The sequence below is a fragment of the Hyaena hyaena genome, unplaced genomic scaffold (assembly GCF_003009895.1).
Source record: "Hyaena hyaena isolate Hyena2069 unplaced genomic scaffold, ASM300989v1 scaffold_112, whole genome shotgun sequence".
Classification (NCBI taxonomy): domain Eukaryota; kingdom Metazoa; phylum Chordata; class Mammalia; order Carnivora; family Hyaenidae; genus Hyaena; species Hyaena hyaena.
Genome location: NW_024080744.1, coordinates 3285109 through 3300296, shown reverse-complemented (window position 1 = coordinate 3300296; position 15188 = coordinate 3285109). Strand labels below are relative to the sequence as shown.

Genomic DNA, 15188 nt, shown 5'->3' with positions numbered 1-15188 from the left:
CAGTGACTGTCAAAGCCTGTGCTCAATAAATAATAGCTATTATTATTAGCACAATCCTACCATTTACAGAGAAGGAAACTAGGTCAAAAAGCCCAAAGATCACATGGTTGGTCTACAAATGAACGAGAACCAGACGCAAATGCTCTTTCTCATAACCCTCACTGCCTTTTACCACTCCACTCTGCAATTCCACACGTTCCTAGAGATGCTTCAGTATGGTATTTATTTTGTCTTCTTGGAAAACATGGGCAAATAATACATATCAGGTTCAGTATATATTTTTATTTTGTGCATTCATTAATTCTGTAAATGCAGTGGTATGGACTTGTGGATAGATAGGACAGGGTAAGGGGTAAAGAGGGGCAGAATAAATGCAACTAAGCTCCAGTGTACCCAATGGCTGTGCCACCACCTAGCTCCTGCCTTCACTGGCTATAGGAATTCACATATATTCATGAGCTGGGTTTATGAATTATTAAAAATCACCATAATTGTGAATATACTCTGTAAATGATGATTAGGGCTTTCAGTTAGCAACAACAGAACCAACTCAGTCTAGCTAGTTTTAATTTTAAAAATGCCAGTCATTCTCAGAGACTAAAGCTGTTTGCAGCAATACCCAAAACGTCCACCAGGCTGTCTCCAGTGCTCTGGGAACAAGTCCTGATACTACCAGCAACCTTCTCCCCGATGCCACTGGGAGCTCCGTGCTTTGCAGCCAGACTCTACACCACACTTCCTTCCTCACGATGCTCTTTTGAGTCCAAGGCAGTCCACGAGTGCTGCTAATGGCAGAATCTACGGCACATGCTGGGTGTCGGAGATGTGAGAGGAACTAGGAGGGTGACAGACATAGCCTTCAGCTTGCAGATGTAGGACTCACAATGTGGGAAATCACCAATAGTTATCAAGAGTGTTTAAAAGATTCTGGGAGGGGCGCCTAGGTGGTTCAGTCGGTTAAGCACTGACTTGGGTTCAGGTCATGATCTTGCAGCTTGTGGGCTCAAGCCCTGCTTCGGACTCTGTGCTGACAGCTCAGAGCTTGGAGCCTGCTTTGGATTCTGTGTCTCCCTCTCTCTCTGCTCCTCCCCTGCTTATGCTGTCTCTTTTATTGATTCTGGGAGTTCACAATATACCAAATGCTCATGATGATGCTCATGCAGGTTTTTTCTGGAATAATGTCCCATTCATATGCCCCAAACATATTCACTATAAGGCATATGCAAAGTGAGATAATTCCCTTTTTATTTTAATTTTTATTATTTTTAAAGTAAGCTCTACATCCAATGTGGGGCTTGAACTCATGACCCTGAGATCAAGAGTCACATACTCTACCGAATGAGCCAGCTAAGTGCTCCAAATCCTTTTTGCTTCTTAAGGTTCAAAGCAAATATTACTATTTCTGTGAGCCTTCTTCCACCTAACTGCTGACAAAGTGCTCCCACCTCTGTGTTCCTGCAGTACTTGACTCAAATCATGCAGTGCAGTAGTGCTTCTTCTAAAAAATAGTATTATTTTTGTGTTTTGCTGCCCAAAGTGTTTAATTCTGAGGTGTCCTCTCTAAAATTCAGGGAAGTCTCATCTTTGTAATCTTACTGTCCCTGCCCAACATCCCCCTCCACTGCCCTCCAGCATAATACCTGCAATATGGTATCCATTCAGTATATTTTTGCTGGATTTAACCAAATTGCAGGTTAGTGTCTTTAATACATTACATCTTGAAGTATATGAGGTTTTTATTTGTTACTGCTGAATATGTGAAGGTGGCTTGTGAAATCAATATTATTGCTTTACAGTCACACTATCTATTTGTAACTAGGTCTTTTGAACATAGAGCACAAGCTAAATTTAATATTTTTCCAAAGTTAAGTATTTCTAATCCTTAAAGCATTTTTAAAAATCATTGTGCTAATGAAAACTGGTGAATAGTAATGGAATATTTTAAGAATTTACAAAATCCCTTTAGTCACCAACATGTAAATGAATGCATGTATAATATGTATCAGTATTTGCATACTTTATGTATCAGTATTTGCATACTTTTGATTTAATGAGTAAATATTCTTTGAATGTAGTGGCTGATAAGGCATCAACAAAGACCCCAAAATTCTTTATCTAAAAACTGAAATAAAGGCATTGGAGAACTAAGCTTATGTATTATGGATTTTAACATCAATGAAGGAATGATGTTTTTTAATCACTAGATCATACCTCCCAAACCACATTGTAAGTTCTTTTCCTTTCTGCCTTTATATCCCAGAATCTAGCATAATAATACAAACTTAGTAAATATTGCTTAAATAAGTGAAAGAATAAATATGTGAATGAACTCAAGAAAAATCATACTTGGGAATGACAATAATATAATAACCAACCTCACTAGAAAATTATGTTTTATACTCTGCACAAAGAAACTGAGCTCCAAAACATAGAATACATTATATCATTGTTTCCTAAGGTTGTTACAAATTTGCAACCTTAACATTACTAGGATAGGTATTTCCAATAAAGATGGTGACTTTAATTTTAGTTGGGGTAGATATAATTTCAGAGATAACCACAATACTTCTCTATGCTCATCCCTTTTTTGCATACAATGTACAATGTCTAAATATTCTTCTACTAAATATCCTAACTGTGTTTCTGGTTTGAAGGATTGAAAATCTAGAAAATGTTTTAAATATTTTGAAAACATTATTTTTAATTAGTGCAGAATAGAGGAGTTACTCATTCTAGCCTAAGGAGAGAAAGCTTACAGAAAAAAAAGTATATGCTTATTGATTAGAAAATAAAAATGAAACAATTGTTTTGCTTATAATTCAGATTACTAATTTCCTCCCTTCTTCCTCAACATCACTTCAAAAAGAGATTTAGTGGATGATGAGGTTTATAGAAAATAGGATTTGTTATTAGAACATTGGATTTAAGTCCTGATGCTACTTACTCTGTGATATTAAGCAAATCACTTACCTTATATGAGCCTTGTTTTTCACATCTATAAGACTGCGTAAACAAATAATGCTCATTCCATCACTTTATAGAATTGTATGAATTAAATGAAAAACCCACACATATGAAAGAGCTTTGATCAGTGAAAGTTCTACAATTTCCAGAAAGTAGACAGTAGTAAAACAGTAGCACTTGTGACTGAACGAGGTGAAGAAAGGGACATTGCTTTCTTCATTTTATCACTGAGTAATCTGGACAGAAAAGTACGAAACCCTAAGCAGTAATTAATTCTGTAGCATGGCAGACAGTTTGGCCTTCAGATAACTTTAGTGTTGAGTTTCTTTACTTTGCTACAAGTTTCTTCACTTGGCCACAAATTCTAGCAGTTATGGCAATCTATGACCTGATGAAAGCTTAGACTACAAAATCAGGAGGTGTTTTACTCAGCAAATAATGTGTAGAAATGGGTCTTCTTTCAGCATTGCCAAGAGTCCCCACAACAGAACTTAATTAGAGAAATAGCTCAACTCATATCAACCTATTTCAGGCCTTGAGAACAAGACACAGGGACTTAGAACGGTTGAAAAGGAAAAAATGTTATAACAACAAAATTGGAAAAGCCTAACAGATTTTATTATTTATTAATTTTGAGAGAGAGAGAGAGAGAGAGAGCACATGTGCACACGTGCTCACACATGGGTGGCATGAGAAGGGGTGGGGCAGGGAGAAAGGAAGAGAGAAAATCTCAAGCAGGCTCCCCACTGTCAGTGCAGAGCCTGATGCAAAGCTCGATCCTATGAACTGTGAGATCGTGACCTAAGCTCAAATCAAGAGTTAGGCATTTAACCCACTGAGCCACCCAGGCACCCCAAATAATAATTTTAAAAAACTAGTGAGATGTAGCTATTATGAAGTAATTGATCATATAACTTCTAAAATCAATGGGAATTTCAGTTAATAGAAATAGGCCACCATATACAATAAATAGTATATACATATGTATCTATTGATATGTATGTGTATATATATATATACATATATCCATTTATAAAGTAATTGGTAATGAGTTAGTCATGAATGTTACAAAACTGAATGATTATTTTACCAAAGAAAAGGACAAATAACTTTAGGCCAATGAATCTAGAAGAGTTTAATTATGCTCTATGTTTTTTTTCCCCAATGATAGAATTTCTTGCCAAATACACATTTCTGTGATTTGACAATGATCATTTATTGAACTAAAACTATATTGTAACATTCCTTGCTTTTTTCCACATAAATTACTTTTTCATGGTAGCTTTTACATTTTTCTTATAAAAGTATATTTCTAAAGCCTTAATTTAAAGTGCCTTTTGTAATATGTTTAGCTTGTATTTGCATTCTCATATAACTGGTAGCTCTTAGAGCTAGAAGGAATCTTAGAGATCCTGGATCCAAACCATTATTCTACAGATGAAGAAACTAAGAGTCAAGAATGATGGGGAACTTTCCAAAGGTCATATAAACAGCCTACCATACAGCTGAGTCAAGAACCTTCACCCAAATGTCTTTGTTAGGACAGGCAGTTTGAGATAACCATAGAGGATAGTTTTATAAATACAATTTTTAAATTAGATAAATAAATGTAAATAGATGTAATTTTCAATAAATTTCAGGTTTATCTGGTAAAAGATGGGTCCCCCAAGTATCAATTTTCTTAGGCATTTGTGACCTCCCGTTTCTAAGTTATTTTTAAGACACTATTATACAGGAATGAATGAAGAAAACTGAAAAACTCAAAGTAATAAAAAGAAAATAAAATTATTCATAGTTCTACATAAACATAAATGCATCTGAGGTTCAAGTGTATTTACCTCCAGTTGTTGTATTTAAGCTTTTTTGCATTTTTTAAACATAATTATTGTCAGAATACATATTTGCTTATTATAATCTAAGCAGTCATTTGTGGCAGTATCTTCTTTTTAAACTATTTTAAATTTAAGTTTATTCTTTGAGAGAAAGAGAGGGAGAGCACTAGCAGGTGAGGGGCTGAGAGAGGGAGACACAGAATCTGAAGCAGGTTCCAGGCTCTGAGCTGTTAGCACAGGGCCTGACATGGGACTCAAACTCACAAACCGTGAGATTAGGACCTGAGATGAAGTTGTACGTTTAACCAGTTGAGCCACCCAGGCACCGCTATATTATTTTAAAAGCTAAGTGTTCTATTTACATTTAGATACAGTATTTACTTGTTTTAATATGTAGAAAAAACTTATTTTTAAATATATATACCTATTTTTTAAATAATCTTTATTAAGGAATTTTTTCTATATAAGGATTCATATCATGGCATCATTTATAAAAGTAAGCTGGATACTGTGCATTTACCTACCTCTTATAACATCTATTCTCATCTATGATCTATTCTCTCTTCATAATTTTTTGGAGGAATAACAGGACCCTGAAAATTATTTTACATTGCTTGACTCTGTAAGGTTAAACATTTTCCTATGTATCTCTTTACTAGCTGTATTTTCTGCTTCATGAACATGAACATTGTTAAACTGTATTTATTTTTGTCAATGGATTTTTATATTGGTATGTTAAATAATAGATATTTAAAATATTTAAATGCATCAAAGTTCTGCCATATCGTTTTTTACTTTGTATATAAAATTTCCATACCTGAGTAACAAACTTCAGGGGAAAAAATCCTAAAACAGTGCTAATGTAATATTAATACCTAATGATAAAGGGATCAATTCATTTAAAAGATGTAATAATCCTAAATATATATATGGATCCAACATCAGAGCACTCAAATATATTAAGCAAATACCAACAGACTGAAAGGAGAAAGAGACAATACAGAAATAGCTGGGGACTTTAATACCCCACTTTTAACAATGGATAGATCATCTAGACAGAAAATCAATAAGAAAACCATTGGATTTGAACCATGCTTTAGACCAATGGCCCTAACAGACATGTACAGAACATTCCATCCAACAACAGCAGAATACACATTCTTCTCAAGTGTATATGGAACATTCTCCAGACCTTAGATTACACAGAATGCTAGCATATGCCTTTCTTCCCACGTCTGTCTAATATGCATCTACTTACCTTTGAAGTCTATTCTTTCTATACCTGTACTATAGCGCTTAGCAAGTTTTCTTTAATTTTCTTGTTTACTATTTATCTTCTGTCTTACCAGGCTAAGAACTCCTTCTATGCAGGGATACTGTCCTATCTCCAAGCATGATACAATGTTCAATACTTAGTAGGTCATTGGAAAATGTCTGCAGACTTTAGAAAATAAATGACATCTATGCCCAAAGATGATAAGGTAATAGAACATATTGTGATAGTATATAAGTTTGAATATTATCAATTCCTTGATACATAGTTTCATACATACACCATGAAAAGATATCTGGTTCTTGGATGCACACATAAAATGGAAGGAGCCATTTTATATCAAGAATTATGAAATCACTTTCTCAGGGATTATAAGAATATAAACCTTAAATATGGTACCCATACTTATTTGACTCCATTTGAAAATCTGAAAAAAAAATGGAAAATGGAGAAAAGATACTAAACCACAACTCACCCGAAAGATTGCCTTTTAAGCAGGCAAATATTCTATTGCTAGGTCATCAGTTAGCAGGTACAGAAGGCACTTAAGAAGCTTTGGGGCCCAATTACATGCTAAACTTTATAAAATACTGTCACTCTGAGGAAGTGACATTAAGCAGATATCCCAATAATAAGAGTGAGCCAAGTAGGAGGCAGAATGCCAGGCAGACGAAACAGCCTGAAATGGCAGGCATAAAGACCCAGCGGCAGAAAGCCCTAGTTTATCTGATAGGAAAGAAGCCAGTGCAGCTACAGCATAGTAGACAGGTGGGGAGGCCAAGACGGGAGTTACAGAGGTAGGCAGAGGCAACCAGCCAGGTTGATAGGTCTGGAAAGGAGTTTGGAATTTATTTTAAGATGACATTAAAATTCACAGCCTGGAACCCTGATTACCACCAGTTCACTACTTTCCATCAAATACACCTCTGGACCGACATGTATGACCAGTTATCTGCATAGGCCACACCTTTTCTGGTAGGTAGATCTACCAAGGATACCAAAATAACATTCAGTTACCTGGAGAGCACAGAAGTTTCTAGAAAATGGAATGTTCCTGATTTTAAGCAATAACTACCTCTGGTCCAAGACCCCAACTTCTATCTTATTGCAGAGCATCTTTCCGTACCTAACTTACATTCTCCAGACCACTGCTGTCACCACCGAGCATGTAAAACCAAAAAGAATAGAGAACCACCTGCCCTGCCGCACTCCTTTACTTCCTAGGGTGGGCCAGGTATATTTGTTGAATGTATGAAGTACTGGATACAAGTAACGAAGACATTTAAGTTTATCTCAGATTGGTCTCATTTTTTAAAACTCTGAGATTTACAGAAGCACTGAGACTTATAGCAGTTTCTCTGTTCCTTCGGGGTTCTCTTAGTGTACTGCTTAAGGGAAGCTGTACTGCCCTAGGAGGCAGGAGAGGTAAATATCGGTTCCGTCACTTACACACCAGAGGACTAATGGGCAAGCTGCCCTGGGCTTGGAGAGTTTCATCTGTAAAACTGAGCTCGTTACTACTGCTGACAATGGAAGGATGAGTCAGATGTGGGGAGGGTGGTTGTGGTTTGTCAACAGCTCTAAGAACTATGGTTTTATGAACACAGTCAAAATCCAGGAAGAAAATATTGAAGTCTGAGAGATAAAACCTGGAGTCATTTTACGGATTACCTGAAAGTAAGTAGTCAGTTTGATCCATATCTCTGGGATTATTTCTAATCACCCATAAAGACTTGGCTTCTACCTTTATATACACATTTTCACCCACAAACATATATATCTCTTTCTGTTTGGAGTTATTTAACCAGTAACTACAGAAAAAAAAAAAAAGACACAAAACCTTTATCTCAAACTTGAATGCTTGAAACACTATCGAAGTGTTCCCTTTATATAAATGTTTTCTTCCAACTTTGAACAAGAAACAAGTTTTCTCCTAATAGTCTCATTATCAGTCCCAAATTTATGACTATATCACTTCTTTGGCTCAGATTCAATTTAAAAGACTATATTAAGGTGCAAAATTATATGTACGGGATGTTTTATGGATATTTAAGTTTCAATAAGTTTGGATAAAGTTGTTCTCTTAGCATCTCCTTAAAACAGTTCTTCCGAAGCGTTTGCTTCAGGATCTCTGGTTGTAATTCTGCTGGTGAAGTTCTTTGCCCCATTCTATATTCACCCTCTCCCCCACTGGAAATCGGGATTCAAATGCGTTTTCTGTTACCCTTGACCCACTGAAAGAATTTTTTCACGTGGCATTTCCCCGTTTGTTCATGTATATGAGTATAGACTCCTGTATTTTATTCACTTATTTATAATCCATTAATCATTTTATTTTGATGCTAAAATTACCCAGCTATTGGGAGATCCTTCAAGCTGTCGCTTGTGTCCCTTCTGACCAATTCCATCATTTTTGCGCCCTTCCTTATCTTCCAGCACAACAGACTCATCTAGTACTTTACCTGCCCCAGCCTTTCTCCAAAGAGCCAGCGGAGTCGTGGTTCTTTTCACTGGAGAATGAGATTTGGAAATCAAGACTTGGACGCTAGATGTACTGCAGGGTTGTCACTGAGCTACAGAAATGTATTATCTTTTTTCATCACGTATCCGTTGCAAGTGTGGCTCTGGAAGACCGTGGGTTTTTATTCTCTTTCTCAGTCTCTCCATTTTGAGTCAGAATAGCCCACGTGCTTTGCACCCACAAGGAGACTCATCACACTGAAACTATTCCCGTTTTCAGTTTGGGATCCTTCTGGAGGGAGCCCTTAGTCACAGGCGTGCAGTGCAGACATGCGTCCTCCAGAGCCCGCTATGCTTCGCCCAGCTCAGCCCCCCGAGCTCTCTCCAACCTGGAGCGTCGGCAACACTGTGCAAGGGCACCCAACAGGGGGCACGTCAGCGCTCCGACTTCCTCCCTACGCCGCCTCTGATTGGCTCCTGGGCGTATAAGAAACCGGTGAATGAGCGGCTGATCCTCGCAGAAACTTGCTGGAGGTGTTCGGGTGCCGTAGACCTTTCCTCCCTCGTCCACCCGCGGGCCAGCCGAGCCGGCGGAGGATGAGGTCGTCCTGTGTCCTGCTCACCGCCCTGGTGGCGCTGGCCGCCTATTACATCTACATCCCCCTGCCCAGCTCCGTGTCCGATCCCTGGAAGCTGATGCTGCTGGACGCCACTTTCCGGAGCGCACAGCAAGTGGTGAGACGCAGCCCCGGGCTGATTCTCTCTCCTTCTTAAGCAATATTTGGAGGGGGAAGCGAGATTTCCGGGCCGCGTCCCACGAGAACGCCTATTTTTCTGTAGCATTTAGGCGATCGATTTTTAAGGTGGTTCAGTCGGGCTTTTTTTCAGGGTGTCGCATTAGCCTCCTCGCTAGCAGCGGGCTAGATCTGCGTCTTCTCGCCTGCGTTGGGGATCGAGAAGGTGAAGTTCTTGAATAGGATTTGACAACTGTTTAACCCTTCGTCTGTCCTGAACGCGTCCCCATCCTTCTTACTTTGCAACGTCAAAACACCACCTTACGGGCATTTTAGAAACCACACTTCCCCCATTTCCATTCTTTTGTAGGGGCCAGGAGAGAGGGAGTTAGATGTTTTAGGAAGGCGGGGGTGGGGTGGGGGGTGGGAAGGACAGTCTCTGATTCCTGGTAATGCAGCCACCTTAAAAGCAGAAGCGGGCACGGGCGGCCTCCCGCCGGCCTCGGTCAGTGGAGCTCACAGTACCCGAGGGCACCAGGCTGGGCTCGTCTAAGCACCTGAGTAACCGCGTTTCAAGCGTGGTGCTTATCAGCTCAGCGCAAGAAGGAGGCCTGGAGGCCTGGCCGGCTGGTTGGAGAAGAGGCGGTGGAGGGGGGCGGCGGCCGCTGTTCTTGGACGAGGCATTCTTCTGCCTGCCCTGCAGCATTTGTTGTACGTCCTAGGGTGTTGACATAATCTTTGCCTGAGCCGGGATACTCCTGCTTTACCCTGGTGGGTCACATTTCTGTCTGTTGTATCGTGGGGATGCATCTCTTCCCCAGAGACCGTAAAATAGAACTGTAGTTTATTCTCTAGTAAGAGACATTCATTTCAGTGCCAGAGAATCTAAAATCTGAACCACAATCCGCAGCCAAAGCTGAGCCTTATTATTCTAACCTTCCTCAATCGCCGGTTGTTTTTGTAAGCTCGTTTTTTCAGGAGTGACTAAAGGAAGAGGGAAAAAAAATTGGTTATCCCCCCACGCCCCCAGAGGGCTGATTGATGTTCCTCCCTGTCAATTCTGTGTGTAGGATCGCAGAGGCTCTGAGGCTCTGTCCTATCAAAAAGCCCCTTAAGTAGGGTATGGTAGCACATTCCTACCAGGGATTTGTTTTTCTTAAATCCAGCCATGTTTTCAACCCCAGAGTCCCCTGTTGTCCCTTAGGAATGGTCTCTGCAGTTACAGATCCCCTGCCTGCCTGCCTGCCTGCTGTAATGTTGACATGGTGGAGAGCGACCATCCCCTTCTCTACCATTTGTTTCAGGAAAGGCAGTCTTCGCATAGGAAACCCTACAGTCCCTCTCTTAAGAGATTCTGTAATTTGGGAGTGATAACCTTCAAAGGTCCTGGTGTACAATGGCATTTACCCTGGGTGGGTTATAATGGCCTTCAACAATAAGAATAGTAGGAAGAATAAGAAAAACATGAAAAACTGTTATATTGCCTGCAGAGATGGTTAGTTTTCAGGTCACCAAAGAAGTCTTCCTCCTCATGATATAATTTGGGAAAAGCCAGGTTTGGAGAAAAGCCTTTCTTCCCCCACTATAGGCTGTCACCACATCAAGGGCAAGGCCTTTGGACACTATGGTCCTCTATATAGAAGGTGCCCTTAGCTGGTGTTTGGGAATGATAAGGAGTGTAAAGCCAGGTCACAGGATAAATGAAGCAACTGAATATCCTCACCTGACACTATGGCTTGAGCGTGAGTTTGCGCAGAAGTGGCTGTCCTCACTTTTCTTCCAAATTGTGAAATATTAGAAAGATCATTCACACCACACAGAAGCAGATTCTACCCAGTAAAGCCTTTTACCAACGTCACTTCACATTGTCCTGGGGAAAAGGCAATGTGACTTGACACATTGTAAGCAAATAAGAGCATGACAGGTAGAGTCCTGCCTCCCATCCAGAGTCCCATCCCAGCCAGGCTACTTACTGGCAGCGAGGCCAGGTAATTATTACTGGCCTTACTAACTGGTCCTCAAGTTTTCCCTGTAAAATAGGGTTAATGTCTACCTTACAAAGTTGCTGTGAGGTTTAGCAATGCATTTAAGTGCCTGGAACTTGTAGTTTTCTTCTAAGAGCTGCTTGAGAGGCCCACTATGGATTATGAAAATCTGTGGGATTGCCCAGCTTTGTTGAAACAATAAAGCAAATGTGAAGTGGAAGTGACTTATCTCATTGAAACCTGGTGAGCTACCAGTGTATCGCTTGGCATGAAGTTTGTTACCCAAATAATTTTAGTTAGAGCTGACTTGCTCAATTACAAAAGCAATGGAAGCTACTTCAGAAGTGAAGTGTGGCCTACTTCTTAACACAGTAGGCATATGCCCAGCATCGAGAAATATGAATGCTACTTTTATTCTGTGTCATTGGCAAATGCTTCACCCCTTCATGCCCATTCTTCTCTCCTTTACTCTGTGCAGGTGAGTCAGATTATTGAGATTATGTTCATTGTGCTTTTTTTCCTGGGGGGGAGGGTCCTCCAATATTACCTAAGAAGAAGATACTGGAAATCTTTTTTTTTTTTTTTTAGTTTATTTATTTTTGAGACAGAGAGAGACAGAGCATGAGTGGGGGAGGGGTAGAGAGAGAGGAAGACACAGAATCTGAAACAGGCTCCAGGCTCTGAGCTGTTAGCACATGAACCATGAGATCTGACCTGAGCCGAAGTCGGACGCGTAACCAACTGAGCCACCAGGTGCCTCTGAAGATCTTTCTCTAAAATCTTCTCAAACACAGATGCTGCTTTAAAATCACCTAGGGAGCTTTAAAAATCCTGATGCTTGGGGGCACCTGGGTGGCTCAGTCTGTCAAGTTTCTGACTGTGGTTCAGGTCATTAGCCCTGCGAGGAGCTTTCTGCTGACAGCTCGAAACCTGCTTCAGATTCTGTCTCCTTGTCCCTCTGCCCCCCCCCGCCCCCCACTTGCTCTCTCTCTCTCTCTCTCTCTCTCATAAATAAACATTAAAAAAAATTTTTTTTTTGAAAAATCCTGATGCTTAAGTTCTATCCTATACCAGATTTCTTCAGAATCTCTGGGAGGTGCATCCCAGCCATCAGTAGTTTTAAAATCTCCCCCGGTGATTTCAATATGCAGTAGAATTTGGGAACCACTGCTCTTTAAGGTAAATAAAATGCATTGCAGACGTAGATACTATGTATTCCTTATACAGAGCACATGTTGCTGGGGGGTGAACCCTTTTACATCAGCATGGATTAGCTTGTCAGATTAGTTGGTTGACACTTTGGCTGTAAGAATCTAAGGGGATAAAATACTAACTAGGCAGATTTCGGTGTTACAGCAAAGCCTTCATACGATGTGAGCGGACCAGCACAAACAACAGGTCTGGGAAAGGCAGGGGAGAGGGAAGTGTAGATGAAGATTGGTCAGCAAGAGACTAGGGGAACCAAGTAGGGAGTTGGGCAGGTTCTGGAGACTGATCTCGGAATGCTGTGCAAGGAAAGGTTTTTTTGGGTTTGGTTTTGTTTTAATTTTTATGTCTTTATTTTATTTTGAGAGACAGAGAGAGGCAGAAAGCAGGGGAGGGGCAGAGAGAGGGGGACCCAGAATCTGAAGCAGGTTCCAGGTTCTGAGCTGTCAGCACAGAGCCCGACATGGTGGCTCAAACCCACGGACTGTGAGATCGTGACCTGAGCCGAAGTTGGATGCTTAAGGGTGCCCCAAGGAAAAGTGTTTTAAAATGGTATTCCCGATAAGGTGAAGATCCTGAGAAGTTCACATTGCTGAGTTTGGCAAATTCATTGGAAGGAGTGGAAGCACATTTATTATTTGATGCAACAGTCTCTCAGTATCGATTTATTTAAAAAAATTTTTTTAAGTTTATTTATTTAAAGAGAGGGGGAGTGGCAAAGAGAGAGGGAGAGAGACCAAATCTCAAGCAGGCTTTGTGCTGTCAGCACAGCTTGGATGTGGGGCTCAGTCTCCCATTTGGGAGATTATAACCTGAGCAGAGATCAAGAGTTGTAGGATGCTCAACCAACTGAGCCACCCAAGTGCCCCAGTATGAATTTTTTTTAAGTAATCAGTGATATAGGCAAAACTGTAGCTGTGGAGGTGGAAACATTTTAGAGTCAAAAACCTTGTTCAACTAGTCAAAAAGCACTGCTGTTTTATGAGAAATATGGGGGAACATTCAGCAACTTGGGTTTCTTTTTCTTTTTTTTTTTTTGCAGCATTATTTAAAAGAATGAAAGCAAGAAAGATAAGAGATTACTTAATTATGGTACATATATATTTGGAATACTATACATTCAAAACATGTAGGTTATAAAATAATGTTCAATGACCTACAGAAGATTTGTACTGTATGTTAAGTGGGAAAAAGCAACTAAACAGCATACATGCCATTATCCCATTTGAAATATTTATATCCCAAAACATAGTTATGTATATCTGTCTAACTAAGAGAAGAAGGATCTAATTTAAAATGTGTTTCTTTTTTTCTGGGCCGTAAGGTTATAGCTTCAATTTTCATATCTGTATATTCTAGTTTTTCTACAATAAGCATGTAGTAATAAGAAACTATTTAAAAAAATTTTGTAGTAGGTTTTCTACTTCTAAAGTGGAATTGATGTGCACACACATACCAATGTGATTAATATTTTAGTAACTGTTCTGTAAGAAATTCAAATTGCTTGACAGAAAACATCCTGGGTCCGCTGACATAGCTATCCCAGTGCCATGCTTTGTGCTCAGCTAGATGTGACACCAATCGAAAGCCCACTGTGTGCAGTTCTCGGGAGATGACCTAAAAGAACGTATAGCCTGTGGTGTGGTGGAATGGAGAAGACCTGTTAATAGGCAGCTAATAAAAGGTAAGAGCTGACAGGCATTCCTAAAGAGCCACAGTTCCAGAAACTCATAGGAGGGAGAGGTTATATACTGTTTAGAGGAGGGTAAAGATGGCCGCTAAAGGCAATGAGGTATCTGAAGGGAGTTCAGAGCAGGGGCGTAGCATGGCTTACCTCGATCATCTCCCAGCTTGCTCTTTCTGCATGTATCTTTTTGATGACCTAATGTAAAACAGGTTGTTGAAATTGGTATTTTTGCTTAATGTTCCCTCTATTTCTTATGGATGACAGTGCTTTTGAACAAGTGGAACAAGGTTTTTCGTCTTGTAAAATGTCCCCAAACATCAGAATGCAAAGTGACTTCACCTGGATGTTCTGTGCATGATGTATGTACCTTCGGGCTGTGTGAGCGTGGTTTAAATGATCACTCCACTGTCATGCTGTGTAGAACTCCAACTTGTTAACCTTTTCCATAGACATTCATGAACTGGAACGTTTACTAATGGCTGGTAAATTTAATGCGAGAACATTAATAAATATTTAAGTTTTGTCTGCCATTTTCTAGACTTGCTGTGATACATATTTATTCATATACATTAGAGGTTTCACCAACCTCAGTAGTTTTTAGTTGACTTGATGGAATTTTTGTAATCACATAGCAGCAGATAATATTAATTGGTATTAATCCTTACAGGTGAGCAGTCTGAGTTGGGGGTCTGTAGGCAACACCTTCTGGTGGATCTAAACAAACATTAAAGTCAGACCGAGTCAGCTACCAGGTTTGTTAGATAATGCCTGATTTATAGTTTTCCTTGTTATTTTTCTGAGAACCCTACAAAATAGCCCTGAGCACAGGAATGCTATTTTATTATATTTTAGTGGGACTTCTGTTTCTAACGTGTCTTGAGCTAGATCTAAAGACATTTTTGTGAGGTGGAGAAGTGCAGTAATCGTTCTTAACCAGTCTGTTGTTGTTGTTGTTGTTTATGTTTTTGAGAGAGAGCACAGCGCATGTGAGCAGGGGAGGTGCAGAGAGAGGGGGACAGAGAATTGAAGTAGGTTCCACACGCTGAT

At 39.9% G+C, this 15188-nt stretch overlaps 1 protein-coding gene across 1 annotated transcript in view; it reads left to right on the top strand.

Annotated features, from left to right (window-relative positions):
• Positions 1-9062: 9062 nt before the first annotated feature.
• Positions 9063-15188, top strand: part of NCEH1 (neutral cholesterol ester hydrolase 1) — a 54434-nt gene continuing 48308 nt past the window's right edge. Inside the window, exon 1 of the mRNA XM_039236494.1 lies at positions 9063-9264. Within this exon, the coding sequence (XP_039092425.1) occupies positions 9127-9264 (138 nt within the window). The 5' untranslated portion in view covers positions 9063-9126. The remainder of the gene's footprint in view (positions 9265-15188) is intronic.